This window comes from Aquarana catesbeiana, linkage group LG08 (genome assembly GCF_042186555.1).
Source record: "Aquarana catesbeiana isolate 2022-GZ linkage group LG08, ASM4218655v1, whole genome shotgun sequence".
NCBI classification, from domain to species: Eukaryota; Metazoa; Chordata; class Amphibia; order Anura; family Ranidae; genus Aquarana; species Aquarana catesbeiana.
Window position 1 is genome coordinate 290,686,826 of NC_133331.1, and position 15,260 is coordinate 290,702,085.

At 43.9% G+C, this 15,260-nt stretch overlaps 2 protein-coding genes across 3 annotated transcripts; both read right to left on the bottom strand.

Moving 5' to 3' along the window:
* Positions 1–1,097: 1,097 nt before the first annotated feature.
* On the bottom strand, positions 1,098–5,918 carry LOC141104750 (uncharacterized). 2 transcript variants are annotated; one of them, XM_073594457.1, is made up of 5 exons: positions 5,828–5,918; positions 4,722–4,839; positions 4,478–4,612; positions 4,266–4,389; positions 1,098–2,789 (listed from the first exon to the last, which is right to left on the bottom strand). In XM_073594457.1, the coding sequence occupies exons 2-5, from the start codon at positions 4,803–4,805 to the stop codon at positions 1,300–1,302; spliced, it is 1,833 nt and encodes a 610-aa protein (XP_073450558.1). In that variant the 5' UTR covers positions 4,806–4,839; positions 5,828–5,918; the 3' UTR covers positions 1,098–1,299. The 2 variants fall into 2 exon arrangements, with proteins under 2 accessions (XP_073450558.1, XP_073450557.1); XM_073594456.1 differs by having other exon boundaries at positions 1,098–2,792.
* A 319-nt stretch (positions 5,919–6,237) lies between these two features.
* Positions 6,238–11,559, bottom strand: LOC141104749 (uncharacterized). The gene is made up of 5 exons (XM_073594454.1): positions 11,484–11,559; positions 10,976–11,120; positions 10,426–10,560; positions 10,216–10,339; positions 6,238–9,438 (listed from the first exon to the last, which is right to left on the bottom strand). Exons 2-5 carry the CDS (start codon positions 11,051–11,053, stop codon positions 7,889–7,891), a joined length of 1,887 nt encoding a protein of 628 aa, XP_073450555.1. The 5' UTR covers positions 11,054–11,120; positions 11,484–11,559; the 3' UTR covers positions 6,238–7,888.
* Between the last annotated feature and the right edge of the window lie 3,701 nt (positions 11,560–15,260).

The window sequence follows — 15,260 nt, forward strand, 5'->3', positions numbered from 1 at the left end:
GGAGCTGCAGAGATCCACAGCTCAGGTGGGAGAATCTGTCCACAGGACAACTATTAGTCGTGTTCTCCACAAATCTGCCCTTTATGGAAGAGTGACAAGAAGAAAGACATTGTTGGAAGAAAGTCATAAGAAGTCCTGTTTATGAGAAGCCATGTGGAGGACACAGCGACCATGTGGAAGAAGGTGATCTGGTCAGATAAGACCAAAACTGTTTGGCCTAAAAGAAAAACGCTATGTGTGGCGGAAAACTAACACTGCACATCACCCTGAACACACCATCCCCACCGTGAAACATGGTGGTGGCAGCTTCATGTGGTGGGGATGAGTTTCTTCAGCAGGGACAGGGAAGCTGGTCAGAGTTGATGGGAAGATAGATGGAGACAAATACAGGACAATCTTAGAAGAAAACCTGTTAGAGTCTGCAAAAGACTTGAGACTGGGGCGGAGGTTCACCTTCCAGCAGGACAACGACCCGAAACATACAGCCAGAGCTACAATGGAATGGTTTACATCAAAGCATATTCATGTGTTAGAATGACCCAGTCACAGTCCAGACCTAAATCATATTGAGAATCTGTGGCAAGACTTGAAAATTGCTGTTCACAGACGTTCTCCATCCAATCTGACAGAGCTTGAGATATTTTACAAAGAAGAATGGGCAAAAATGTCCCTCTCTAGATGTGCAAAGCTGGTGGAGACATCCCCAAAAAGACTTGCAGCTGTAATTGCAGTGAAAGGGGGTCCTACAAAGTATTGACTCCGGGGGGCGCCATACAAATGTACCTCCCACACTTTTCACATATTTATTTGTAAAACATTTAGAAAACCATTTATCATTTTCCTTCCACTTCACAATTATGAGCCACTTTGTGTTGGTCTATCACATAAAATCCCAATAAAATACATTTACGTTCTTTTGGTTGTAACATGACAAAATGTGGGAAATCTCAAGGGGTATGAATACTTTTTCAAGGCACTGTACCTTAATGGTTGGAGGTCAGGCTGGAGGAGTGGGCGTTTCCAAAGCGACTGTATTTGCATGCAGACCGCCCCCCCCTTCCCCAGGTAACACCCACATGTGATGCTGGACATGTCTATTCTCTGGTGTAACAAGAGGACTTTATTTAAAAAAAAAAAAACATATTTTCCGCACTCCACACATGATTATGGCGTCTCTCTCGTGTGAATTCTCTCTCCTTTTCCCGAACTATAAAAAGAACGCTCACCCTCAGGTCACTTTACTGCCATTTAAAAAAAATATATCCTTTTTTTTTGTGACAGAAACCATTTCCTTCCCTCTTAACATGAAAAAAACTTGTCCACGTGGGTCCTCTGGTGTCTAAGAAGGTCTCCCCTCTGGGTGAAACCTTTCCCGCACACCGAACACGAATGCGGGCGCACTCCGTTGTGAAACTTCTTGTGCCTGATCAGGCTCTCCTTCCACGTGAAACTCTTCCCGCACTGCGAACACGAAAAAGGCCGCAAGCCAATGTGGTTTCTTTGATGGTTAACGAGGTACCTTTTCTCGTTGAAACGTTTCCCGCACTCTGGACACTTAAAAGGAAGCTCCCCGGTGTGAATTCTCTTGTGCGTAAGGAGGTGCCTTTTCTGACTGTAACTCTTCCCGCACTCTAAACACGAAAACGGCTTCTCTACAGCGCGGACTTTGATATGGGCGTGGGGGACGTGTTCCGAGGGTTCGTTGGCGGGGTGGACTCCCTGAGGTCCTACAAAGTCCGACATCTCGCTCTCCGACCATGGAAAGATCTTCTCAACCATGTCCACGCTTTGAAGCTCCCCACATTCAGATTTGGTTGGTTGCTCCCTTGAGTGGGTTCGCTGGTGTAGGATAAACATACTTCGGAGCGCAAAACCCTTCCCGCACTCCTTACACGTATATGATTTTTTGTCCATGTGGACCTGCAGGTGATTGATGTACGTATCCTTCCGGGGAAAACTTTTCCCACACTCCGCACACAAAAAGGGTTTCTCGCCCGTGTGAACTTTGAGGTGCCTGGTCAAGTGACCTTTCTGCATGAAATACAGGCCGCACTCCGAGCACACGTAAGGCCTCTCCCCCGTGTGGTGCCTCAGATGTCTGGCGAGGTCGCTTTTGTGCAAGAAAGATTTCCTGCACTCCGGGCAGCAGTAGTGCCGCGCCCCCGTGTGATGGATGGAATGTCTCGTGAGATGCGATTTCGAGGCAAAACTTTTCCCGCACTCCAAACACGGGTGGGGAGGCGCTCCGCCGTGAGCTTTTTTGTGGCCGTCGAGGTAGGGTTTTGTGTTGAAACATTTCCCACACTCGCAGCAGGAAAACGGACGCTCTCCCGCATTCGTTCGAGTTGAGGCCGACGTCAAGCCGTTATCGTCCATGGAGTATGGAAATATCTCCTCGATTTTCACTACAACAGCATCGAAATCATCAGGAGAAGGTTCCTCGGGATTATAAGGATCTCGTGTCCCATCTGCTAGGTGAATTCTTGGAAAAATATTCGGGGTAATAGCATGGAACTTATCTAAAGGATACTCAACGTTAGATAGATCTTCTGGTCCATCCACATTACGATCCCCAGGATAAAAATTTGGGGTATCAGTATGGAAATTGTAGGAAGTATCTGTAGGATATGGAGGGTCTACTGATATATCGGCACAGCAAACTATGCGGTGTAAATTTTGAGATGTGGGCTTTACTTCTGGAGAACATTGTATGATCCCGTTATCTATTGTGTTATAGTCTGGAGAGTACGCAAGATGTTCCTCTGAGGTATTCCGAACATTGTGTCCACCTGCTGGAAAGAGATTTTTATAATTATTATAGGAAACACATTAATTGTGTAAATGGTCTGCTCAGGTCTATCAACCAGTACATTAATGAATAATTAGTCACCATTGGGGAATCCTATTGTAGTTGATTCTCACTCCTGCAGACAACTATGAATAATGATGACAATACTGTGAAAAAGAATGGAGATGGACCATTCATATGGTGTACAGCATTTCTACCTCATTAGTTGGGAACATGACGTTCTATTGAGGAATGGAGATGGACCTTTCATATGGTGTACAGTATCTCCTCCTCATTTGTTGGGAACATGACATTATATTGAGGAATGGAGATGGACCTTTCATATGGTGTACAGTATCTCCTCCTCATTTGTTGGAAACATGACATTATATTGAGGAATGGAGATGGACCTTTCATATGGTGTACAGTATCTCCTCCTCATTTGTTGGGAACATGACGTTATATTGAGGAATGGAGATGGACCTTTCATACGGTGTACAGTATCTCCTCCTCATTTGTTGGGAACATGACGTTATATTGAGGAATGGAGATGGACCTTTCATATGGTGTACAGTATCTCCTCCTCATTTGTTGGGAACATGACATTATATTGAGGAATGGAGATGGACCTTTCATATGGTGTACAGTATCTCCACCTCATTTGTTGGAAACATGACGTTATATTGAGGAAAGGAGATGGACCTTTCATATGGTGTACAGTATCTCCACCTCATTTGTTGGAAACATGACGTTATATTGAGGAAAGGAGATGGACCTTTCATATGGTGTACAGTATCTCCTCCTCATTTGTTAGGAACATGACATTATATTGAGGAATGGAGATGGACCTTTCATATGGTGTACAGTATCTCCACCTCATTTGTTGGGAACATGACGTTATATTGAGGAATGGAGATGGACCTTTCATATAGTGTACAGTATCTCCTCCTCATTTGTTGGAAACATGACATTATATTGAGGAATGGAGATGGACCTTTCATATGGTGTACAGTATCTCCTCCTCATTTGTTGGAAACATGACATTATATTTAGGAATGGAGATGGACCTTTCATACGGTGTACAGTATCTCCTCCTCATTTATTGGAAACATGACGTTATATTGAGGAATGGAGATGGACCTTTCATACGGTGTACAGTATCTCCTCCTCATTTGTTGGGAACATGATGTTATATTGAGGAATGGAGATGGACCTTTCATATGGTGTACAGTATCTCCTCCTCATTTGTTGGGAACATGATGTTATATTGAGGAATGGAGATGGACCTTTCTTGTGGTCTACAGTATCTCCTCCTCATTTGTTGGGAACATGACGTTATATTGAGGAATGGAGATGGACCTTTTATATGGTGTACAGTATCTCCACCTCATTTGTTGGGAACATGTGGGTAGAACATGTTGACACACAATTTTCTCAGCTTCACTGGTCTACTATATAAATTACACTGTTCTCTTACCCGGTGATATGAGGGGCGGCTGATTGTCCATCATGACATCCTTGTAGAGATCCTTGTGTCCTTCTAAATACTCCCACTCCTCCATGGAGAAATAGACAGTGACATCCTGACACCTTATAGGAACCTGACACACACAATGATACAGTCACCATCCAGACATATCCCTTGTCTGTTACTGGATAATGTCCCAGAATTCCCAGAATCCTCCTCACCTCTCCTGTCAGAAGCTCCATCATCTTCTTGGTGACTTCTAGGATCTTCTTGTTGCTATATTTCTTAGGTATCTGCGTGTGAGATGGAGGAACTGTGATGGTCACCCGGTCACCAGACTTCACAGGGGGAAAACTCTGTTTAAAGATAAAGTTAATGTGAAATCCCAGAATGCCCATCACCTCGTGTGCTTTAGCGATAGAGATAATATTGCTTATCACGTGACGCTTCCATAGTTCTCCTCACCTCTCCAGTCAGAAGGTAGATGATCTCCAGGGTGAAGTTTAATAACCTCTCAGTCATCTGACTTCTGTCTTCGTCCATCGTCATTGGTGTGGCCACGTGGTCTCCACAGGCAGAGAATCTCAATAGAAGGTTATACACTTAATAGATAAATGGTTCTATATTTAGGATGTATCTGGTCTATAAACCAGGGGTTCTGGATGAACAGTTGGATAAATGGCTCTATATTTAGGATGTATCTGGTCTATAAACCAGAGGCTCTGGATGGACAGTTGGATAAATGGCTCTATATTTAGGATGTATCCGGTCTATAAACCAGAAGCTCTGGATGGACAGTTGGATAAATGGTTCTATATTTAGGATGTATCTGATCTATAAACCAGAGGTTCTGGATGAACAGTTGGATAAATGGCTCTATATTTAGGATGTATCTGGTCTATAAACCAGAGGCTCTGGATAGACAGTTGGATAAATGGCTCTATATTTAGGATGTATCCGGTCTATAAACCAGAGGCTCTGGATGGACAGTTGGATAAATGGTTCTATATTTAGGATGTATAAAGTCTATAAACCAGAGGCTTTGGATGGACAGTTGGATAAATGGTTCTATATTTAGGATGTATCTGGTCTATAAACCAGAGGCTCTGGATGGACAGTTGGATAAATGGTTCTATATTTAGGATGTATCCGGTCTATAAACCAGAGGCTCTGGCTGGACAGTTGGATAAATGGCTCTATATTTAGGATGTATCCGGTCTATAAACCAGAGGCTCTGGCTGGACAGTTGGATAAATGGCTCTATATTTAGGATGTATCCGGTCTATAAACCAGAGGCTCTGGCTGGACAGTTGGATAAATGGCTCTATATTTAGGATGTATCTGGTCTATAAACCAGAGGCTCTGGATGGACGGTTGGATAAATGGTTCTATATTTAGGATGTATCTGGTCTATAAACCAGAGGCTCTGGATGGACAGTTGGATAAATGGTTCTATATTTAGGATGTATCCGGTCTATAAACTATATCAGACATCACAGTGACTATGGAGGAAGAGGACGGAACATGACGGGAGGATTACTGGGTGTAAATAGAAAATAAGATCTTATTACCTCCTCTGCTGCCAGTTCCATCAATGTCTTCTCTCTACTTCCTCCCAATTTACCTCTCGCCCGGAACTTCCTGTTTATTCCTGACATCACTTCCTGTCTGTGTGCGTGCCACTGAGAATGGCCAAGATTGCCATCTTGTGAAAACTGTGATAGCTGCAGATTTCGTTATTTCTCACTAGTCTGACCACTAGATCTGTACATTATTTATATCCATAACTTTAACTAATCAAATATAACATTAGTAACCCATAGTGTCCTTTTTATCGGACGCAGTCTAAAGAGTTTTTCAAACGTTGCAGCTTTTGTTTTGTTTTTTTTAATAGAAGGAAGATTTGTGGTACAGTGTGGGTAAGTTCATGCGAAAGGTATGTAAAAAAGGGAAGGCAAAATTTAAGCAGAATAAAATTCAGCTTTAATTATGATACAAACAAGACATATACATTTTGTTTTACATAAACACCAGATACAAATTATATATAACAGGTAACACATATCCCCTGAACCATTCATTTTAATAGACTTAAAGGATCACTAAAAATATATATATATATTTTTTAAATAACAAACATGTTATACTTACCTCCACTGTGCAGCTCGTTTTGCACAGAGTGGCCCCAAACCTGGTCTTCCGGGGTCCCTTGGCGGCTGCCTCGGCTCCCCCCCCCCCCTGCAAGGACTCAACACCTTCATGCGAGCTCCCTCACATGGTGTTGAGTGCTTGCGGGCGCATTCCCGTGATACAGCCGGCGGCCATAGCCGCTCACAGTATCACTCGGCCACGCCCCCTCCCCCGGCGCGCCACGTCATTGGATGTGATTGACAGCAGCGCGAGCCAATGGCTGCGCTGCTTTCAATCCATCCACTCTAGCCAATCAACGGCCAGGCTGAGCAGTGAAGAGGATGTCCGGGGCGAGCACCGGACTTTGAGGGGTCAGGTAAATAAAACCGGAGGGGGGGGGGGTGGGCGGGTTTGTCAGATGTTTTTTCACCTTAATGCACCTTTACAACCCCTTTAAGGACCCTCGTTTTAGGGTGATTACTTTTCCATTTCCACACCTGCCAACTAAGAAGCAGTAAAGTGCAAGTTTGAGTCAGCGGAGACACAGTCACACAGGAGAGGGGAGGGGGAGAGGCTGCAGAGACACAGTCACACAGGAGAGGGGAGAGGGAGAGGCTGCAGAGACACAGTCACACAGGAGAGGGGAGGAGGAGAGGCTGCAGAGACACAGTCACACAGGAGAGGGGAGGAGGAGAGGCTGCAGAGACACAGTCACACAGGAGAGGGGAGAGGGAGAGGCTGCAGAGACACAGTCACACAGGAGAGGGGAGGAGGAGAGGCTGCAGAGACACAGTCCCAGAGAAGAGGGGAGGGGGAGAGGCTGCAGAGACACAGTCACACAGGAGAGGGGAGGGGGAGAGGCTGCAGAGACACAGTCACACAGGAGAGGGGAGGAGGAGAGGCTGCAGAGACACAGTCACACAGGAGAGGGGAGGAGGAGAGGCTGCAGAGACACAGTCACACAGGAGAGGGGAGGGGGAGAGGCTGCAGAGACACAGTCACACAGGAGAGGGGAGGAGGAGAGGCTGCAGAGACACAGTCACACAGGAGAGGAGAGAGGGAGAGGCTACAGAGACACAGTCACACAGGAGAGGGGAGAGGGGAGAGGGAGAGGCTACAGAGACACAGTCACACAGGAGAGGGGAGGAGGAGAGGCTACAGAGACACAGTCACACAGGAGAGGAGAGAGGGAGAGGCTACAGAGACACAGTCACACAGGAGAGGGGAGGAGGAGAGGCTGCAGAGACAGTCACACAGGAGAGGGGAGGGGGAGAGGCAGCAGAGACACAGTCACACAGGAGAGGGGAGGAGGAGAGGCTGCAGAGACACAGTTGCACAGGATAGGGGAGAGTCTGATTATAGGATTTCCCGCATTCTGAATAAGGAAAAGATAGCTCACCAGTGTGATATGTCTTTTGAACATTTCCCACACTAAATATATGAAAAGGAATGCTCACCCAGATATCTTCTCTAGTGTGAAAAGAGGTTTTGTTGAAACATGGCTATGTCTGCAATGCAATGTGAGATTTCCAATGCCTAATGAAACTATCTTTCCGAGAAAAAGATTTTTCACATTCCGAGCATGAAAAAGGCCGCTCCCCCGTGTGCTTCCTTTGGTGTGTGATAAGGTTTCTTTTATCACGGAAAGATTTCTGGCACTCTGAACATGAATATGGAAACTCATTCGTGTGAATTTTCAGGTGTCTAATAAGGTGCGCTTTCAGCGAGAAACTTTTTCCACACTCCCTGCAAGAATACGGACGCACGCCTGCATGAAATCTTTCATGTCTAATCAGGTTCTGTCTTCTTGTGAAACATTTCCCACACTGCAAACATGAAAAAGGACTCTCGCCCCTGTGAACAAACTGGTGTGTAAGAAGGTCTGCTCTTTCAGCAAAACATTTCCTGCACTCTAAACAACAATACGGCCGCGCTCCAGTGTGAACTTTATTGTGCCTTATTAGACACTCTTTAAATGTGAAACATTTCCCGCACTCTGCGCATGAAAAAGGTTTCTCGCCTGTGTGAGTTTTAAAGTGTCTCACTAAATGTTCTTTCTGCATAAAAGACTGGTTACATTCCGTGCACGGATAAGGTCTTTCACCCGTGTGGCATCTCAGATGCTTGCGAAGGTTGTATTTCTGTAAGAAAGATTTCCCGCACTCTGGGCAGGCGTAGGGGCGTGCTCCGGTGTGGTGACCTACGTGTCTTGTAAGATGGTATTTCGACATGAAACGTTTCCCGCACTCTGGACAGGCATAGGGCCGCACTCCACTGTGAACTTTTGTATGGCTGACAAGATGTGCTTTTGAATAGAAACACTTCCCGCAATCGGAACATGAAAACGGTCTCTCTTTTGAGTTCACCTTCTGGTGTACAGCAAGAATTGATGTCGAGGGTAAGCATTGATCATCCATAGAATAGGGAAATATTTCTTCAGTTTTGCATTTATCTTCCATAAAACAGGGAAATATCTCTTCAGTTTTGTATAGAACAGTATCTGAATTCTCAAGAGAAGATCCCTTAGGACTAGGAGGACCTGATTTCCCATCTCCAAAGTAAATTCTTGGAAGGATACTCGGGGTAAGAGTATGTAACTTATCATCAGGTTCTTTAGGATGAGGGGAACCTTCTGATTTTTCCATACTGAGGACTTCTGCCCAAATATTTGAGGTATCTGTACAGAACTTATCAGAAAGTTCCTCAGGATTAGAAGGATCCCCTGATCTCCCCACACTGTGAACTTCTGCATAAATATTTGGGGTATCGTTACAGAACTTATCAGAAGGTTCCTCAGGATTGGAGGGATCCCCTGATCTATCCACACTGAGAACTCCTGTATACATTTTTGAGGTATCAGGTCGTAACCCATCAGAGGGTTCCTCAGGTTTAGAGAGATCTGCTGATCTATCCACAACGTAAAATCTATGATCTAAATTTTGGGCATTGTGCTTTACTTCTGGGGAATATGGTACAATCCTATTATCTATTGTGTTATAATCTGGTGAGGACATAATACGATCCATCGAGGTATTCCAGATATCATGTTCATCTGTTGGAAAGAGATTTTCAGTGATTAATGTACAAATCACATTTATTTTTCATTGTCTGGCAGCAAGCACTTTCACAAACCTCTGTTGTAGAATTGGGTAGACCCATAAAGCCGATCCGATCTACGATGTTATATTGAGGAATGGAGAGGGACCTTTCATATGGTGTACAGTATCTCCTCCTCATTTGTTGGGAACATGACATTATATTGAGGAATGGAGATGGACCTTTCATATGGTGTACAGAATCTCCTCCTCATTTGTTGGGAACATGACATTATATTGAGGAATGGAGATGGACTTTTCTTATGGTGTACAGAATCTCCTCCTCATTTGTTGGGAACATGATGTTATAGTGAGGAATGGAGATGGACTTTTCTGATGGTGTCCACCTCATTTGTTGAGAACGTGACATTATATTGAGAAATGGAGATGGACCTTTCATATGATGTACAGTATCTCCTCCTCATTTGTTGGGAACATGACGTTATATTGAGGAATGGAGATGGACTTTTCTTATGGTGTACAGTATCTCCTCCTCATTTGTTGGGAACATGAAATGTAGGGAATTTCTCAATCTTTCTAAATCTTTTTAAAACAGAAGAATATTCTCTATGTTTGATAACACATTTCTGTTCTCAGTCATGGGATTGCATTGTATGGAATTACTAGTTATGCGGAAAATGCTTGTACTCAATTTTTAAATATTATTAATATAGTTTAAAGTCACAAGAACGTAACAACAACCTGGTACCATTAATAGTCCAGTCTTCTCTTACCTGGTGATGTGACGACCTCCTCATTTTCCACCTTAACATATCTGTAGAGATCCTTGTGTCCTTCTAAATACTCCCACTCCTCCATGGAGAAATAGACAGTGACATCCTGACACCTTATAGGAACCTGACACACACAATGATACAGTCACCATCCAGACACATCCCTTGTCTGTTACTGGATAATGTCCCAGAATTCCCAGCACTACTTACCTCTCCCGTCAGCAGCTCTGTGATCTTACTGGTGACTTCTACAATCTTCTGCTTACTGTTTTCCTCAGGTATCAGAGAGTGAATTGGAGGCACTGTGATGGTCACTTGGTCACCAGACTTCACCAGAGGAAAACTCTGTAAAGACCACGGTAAATGTCAGATCACGTTCCATGATTCCTCCTCACCTCTCCGGTCAGGTCTGTGTTTTAATAATAGAGATAAGAGTGATGTCATGTGACCTCCCAGAATCCTCCTCACCTCTCCGGTCAGGTCTGTGTTTTATTAATAGAGATAAGAGTGATGTCATGTGACCTCCCAGAATCCTCCTCACCTCTCCGGTCAGGTCTGTGTTTTATTAATAGAGATAAGAGTGATGTCATGTGACCTCCCAGAATCCTCCTCACCTCTCCGGTCAGGTCTGTGTTTTATTAATAGAGATAAGAGTGATGTCATGTGATCTCCCAGAATCCTCCTCACCTCTCCGGTCAGGTCTGTGTTTTATTAATAGAGATAAGAGTGATGTCATGTGACCTCCCAGAATCCTCCTCACCTCTCCGGTCAGCAGGTAGATGATCTCCAGGGTGAGGTTTATTATCCTCTCGGTCAACTGACTCCGTTTTTCATCCATCCTTGTTCATGCGGTCACGCAATCTACGATGGCATTTCCTTATAGCTTCGGAATAGTTTACATTTACCTGCCAAACCCCAAGAAAAAAAATTTGGGAAGATTTCAAGTAATTGACCCAGAGGAGCTGCTTTTCCCACTGCTGACTATTTGGCTTAGACTGTGGCCGATGGTTTTTGTATTTGGCCAAAGCAAAAGGGCGAAAACCCCAAAATATGTGTAAAAAAAAAGTTTACTATATTAAGAGTCTATTTTAAATTTGCATTTGATTTGAGTATAATGGGGTGTTGCTATATTTATATAGGTCTTTACTATATATGTGTGTATTGTCATCTGCTGGAGATAAAAGACGTTGCAATGACTATGGAGGAAGAGGACGGACATGACATGACGAGGGGTTACTGCGTGTAACTATAAAATAATATCTTATTACCTCCTCTGCTGCCACTTCCAACAATGTCTCCTCTCCACTTCCTCCCGACTCACCTTTAACCTGGAACTTCCTGTCTGTACCTGACACCACTTCCTGTCTGTGTGCATGCGCAGCTAAAGTAACCAAGATTACCATCTTGTGGAGAGCACGAAAACTGCAGAGTTCGTTATTTCTCGTTAGACTGACCACCAGCTGATAATGTTTTCTTCCATGATGGTCTGTAAATGATTTATATCCGTCGTTTCGACAGTAATAACCCATAATGTCCTTCTTACCTGGACTCTGTATGAAGAAGTCGTGAAATTTCGACAGCTTTGTCATCGCTACTTTTCCATAAGTCAGATTTGTTCTTCTTGATAAATGGACAACTCTTCGAAGTTTATTGTTTGTGAAATTTGGTGAAACGTTGTAAAGTATGTATCACACGCGTTCGTTATTTTGTTTTTCTAACCACATCAGCTCTATCACCCGGACATCCAAAAAATGAACCAGAACAAGTAAAAAATTTTGCCCATGGACTGTTTATGCCATGAGTAAGCACTTGGCATAAGTGCGAAACGCGTTAGCTGATTGCCTGTACCCTCTGCCACAGTGTCTTGTATGCTATATGCTTCTGAATTTACAATAAATGGTTTTTGAATTATATCTTCCTGGGGTGCGGCTGTCCGGATTTTCTCATCTACTTTCAACATGGACTGTTTATGCAGCAATAATTTTGTCATTAGTCAAGATACAGGATATATATATATATATATATATATATATATATATATATATATATCCTGTATATATGCACACACATGCTAAAAAAATGTATATATATATATATATATATATATATATATATATATATATATATATATATGTAGTGCACTACCCCCGTAGGAGCTGCTGAATTAGTTGTACAATTCACCCTGCTCCCATCCCCTTTTCAGTCCTTAGACAAACAACAGTCAATTAGTCCCTTTTCTTTGCTTTTATTGGTGGGATGAAACTTGGAGAGATATCAGGGATGTATGAGGCGCCCATGAAGAATTCAAAAGGATAGGTCATCATCCATGGCTTTGGCCTTAATGATGGATTTCCCCTGTCCAGTCCTTACTGCAGACTATTGCTTCCAGTTAACAGGACAAATCACTCTGAATAATTCCCCCTGTGTTGATTCTCACTGCAGACTGTTGCTTCTTCTGTTATCAATCTGGCTGAAGATTTACTACTCTGAATAGTTCCTCTGCCCGACTTGATATGCTTCCTTTGGGGTATTAATTCTTTAAGGTCGAAGGGCTGCACCACCTTCTTCATGACCCGCATACTAACACCCTTTGGTCTTTGGAAGTTATAGAAACGTGAATTTAACACATAACAAATGACTGATTATTGCTCCAGCCCATCCATTACTGTCCATACTGTGTTCCCCAGTCACACAGTTTGTTACGCTACTCTCTCCAGCGCTTCTACTTCTTCGAACGTTACACTGACCTTCTCCTTATATCAAAGTCCCGTGTTCCCCGGTCACAGGAATCCGATCAGCTGTTCTACTTCTGCCGCTGATGCACCCTGATGCACTCCATGGAAATGAAGATCCTCCACTTTAGCTCCTTCCCTTGCGGCTCCTCCATCCCTCCTCCATGCACACGGCACATCCCCCCCATGGGGATGCCCGGTATAGCACCTCAGCACGCCATGCTGTCTTTCCTGTGCTTCACAACTCCTCCTGGAAGCATGTGGCCCCCAACTTATATAGAAGGCCTGCCCCCTGCCAATACAAATTAATGATTGGTCAGAGCCCCCCGCATGAGCTAACTGACACTCAGGTCTCAAGTCCAACCTTCCCTTCCAGAACAATTCCAGTGAAAGCAGGAGTGGATCTCTGAGCCAGAATATAGGTGGCCACCCCCCCCCCCCCCACTATACTAACACTCCCAGATCAAAACAACTAGGCCTGGAATAGAAACACAGGCCCGGCTAAATTTCCCTGAAGCTGCATTCTGTCACTAAAACACTTCTAGATCACCTGCCTTTAGGTAGTAACCGCTACATATATATACACATACACTATATTACCAAAAGTATTGGGACACCTGCCTTTACACGCACATCAACTTTTTTTTTTTTTTTAAGATTATAGGTGTACAACATACAATACAGCCAGCTCCAACAAGAGGAACAGAACAGGAATTTACAATGGAAGAAATTATCACAAAAATGTTACAGTCGCCCCCCCGCAGGGGCCAAAAGTACTAGACATCTTCTCATCTGGAGCTAGGCAACAAACAAAAGGTAAAAGAAGGAGAGTTCTGGAGCGAGGCTATGAAAAGGACTAGCAAAGGGCCCGTGTTCTCACGAAAAGTGTCCCCCCATCGGATAGTGTCCACTCCGTACTGCGCAGGCGCCGCGCTTGCGCAGTAAGGAGGACAAAGGAGACGCCGAAAGTCTCCGAAGAAGAACAGCTGATGAAGAAGTATAAACGGCGCCTGCGCAATAGATGTAATATTCTGTCACAGGCTCCCGCACGCTCCAGATGCTCGAGGGGGCGGATTTATAAAATGTGTGGATGTTTGCGGGGCTTGTTTAGTAAGGTGAAGGGTGGGTTTAGCAATGTTTATGGGCGTATTTAAGCAAGTGACACAAACAAGTAGGCATAGTATCCCTTACAAAGTACAAAAGTATCTGCCCTTATCACCGCCCATCACACCGCCCCTTAGAAAGTTGTAAGAGCCTCGGGAGCGTGCGGGGGCATGTGACATGAAATCAAGTTATCAAGTGCGCATGCGCCCAGCTCAGCTGTTCATTTTCGTATATTTTTGGAGTGTCCCGCTGCGCTTGCGCAGTAGAGAGCGGACAGTATCCGATGGGCCACCTGCGCTTGCGCAGTAGAGGGCGGACACTATCCGATGGGGGACAAAATTCGATAGGACACCGGCATGACGAGGTAATAAGAGAACAGAAAGGGGTTAACAAAATAGAGCAAAGGTGGGGGATTAATGATTGGAGGAGAGATGGGAAGAGGTGGGGTTTAGTTTACTTAAGGAGTAGGTGGGGTGACCCAGACAAAACTGCAGGGGATCGTGTCAGAGGAGCCGTTTTCCACCCAACCTCCCTGTGTTTTGTGTTGTAATTTGACGATTATTAGTCAAATATACTCATTCTGTGTACGGGGTTTTGTATTGTCTGTTTTTCACCGCTCAATCTATTACAGTGGCTGTATTTACACAGCAACTCCCAGCTGTCATTTTGACAGCCGGGTATTACCAGCAAATGCAAGGCAGTGGCGGCTGGTGTTTTTTTGTTTGTGGGGTGGCAAAAAACCGAACCCTCCCCCGCTGCGGCAAATCACTTTTCCATGTCATCCCACTGACACCGGCAGTAACGTTGGCATTAGTTATAGTGCTAAATAGAGATTTACATTTATTTTCTTAATAAAAAAGGCTTTCTTGCAAAAAGTATTTTATTTTCTATACATTTACAGGGAAAAAAAAAGAAGTAAAAACAAGAAAAATATTATTTACATTTCTTTGTTCACTTATGACGATTTGTAGTTTATAAACTGCCCCTATCTATAATACATTTAAAGCCCATCCCTTGTTCCTCTGTATGGGCTCCAATTTTAGAACGAATTTTCCATTTTCCTCTCTAATCAATAAAAGAAGAGTGTACAGCAGGTAGAAGACAATAGAAGAAAAGAACACTTAGTAAAAAATATAATAAATTCCTGTTCTCGCAACTCTGTATAACTGAAACTGTTAGATGAGGGTTGAAGATTTGCACCTCCTGAGG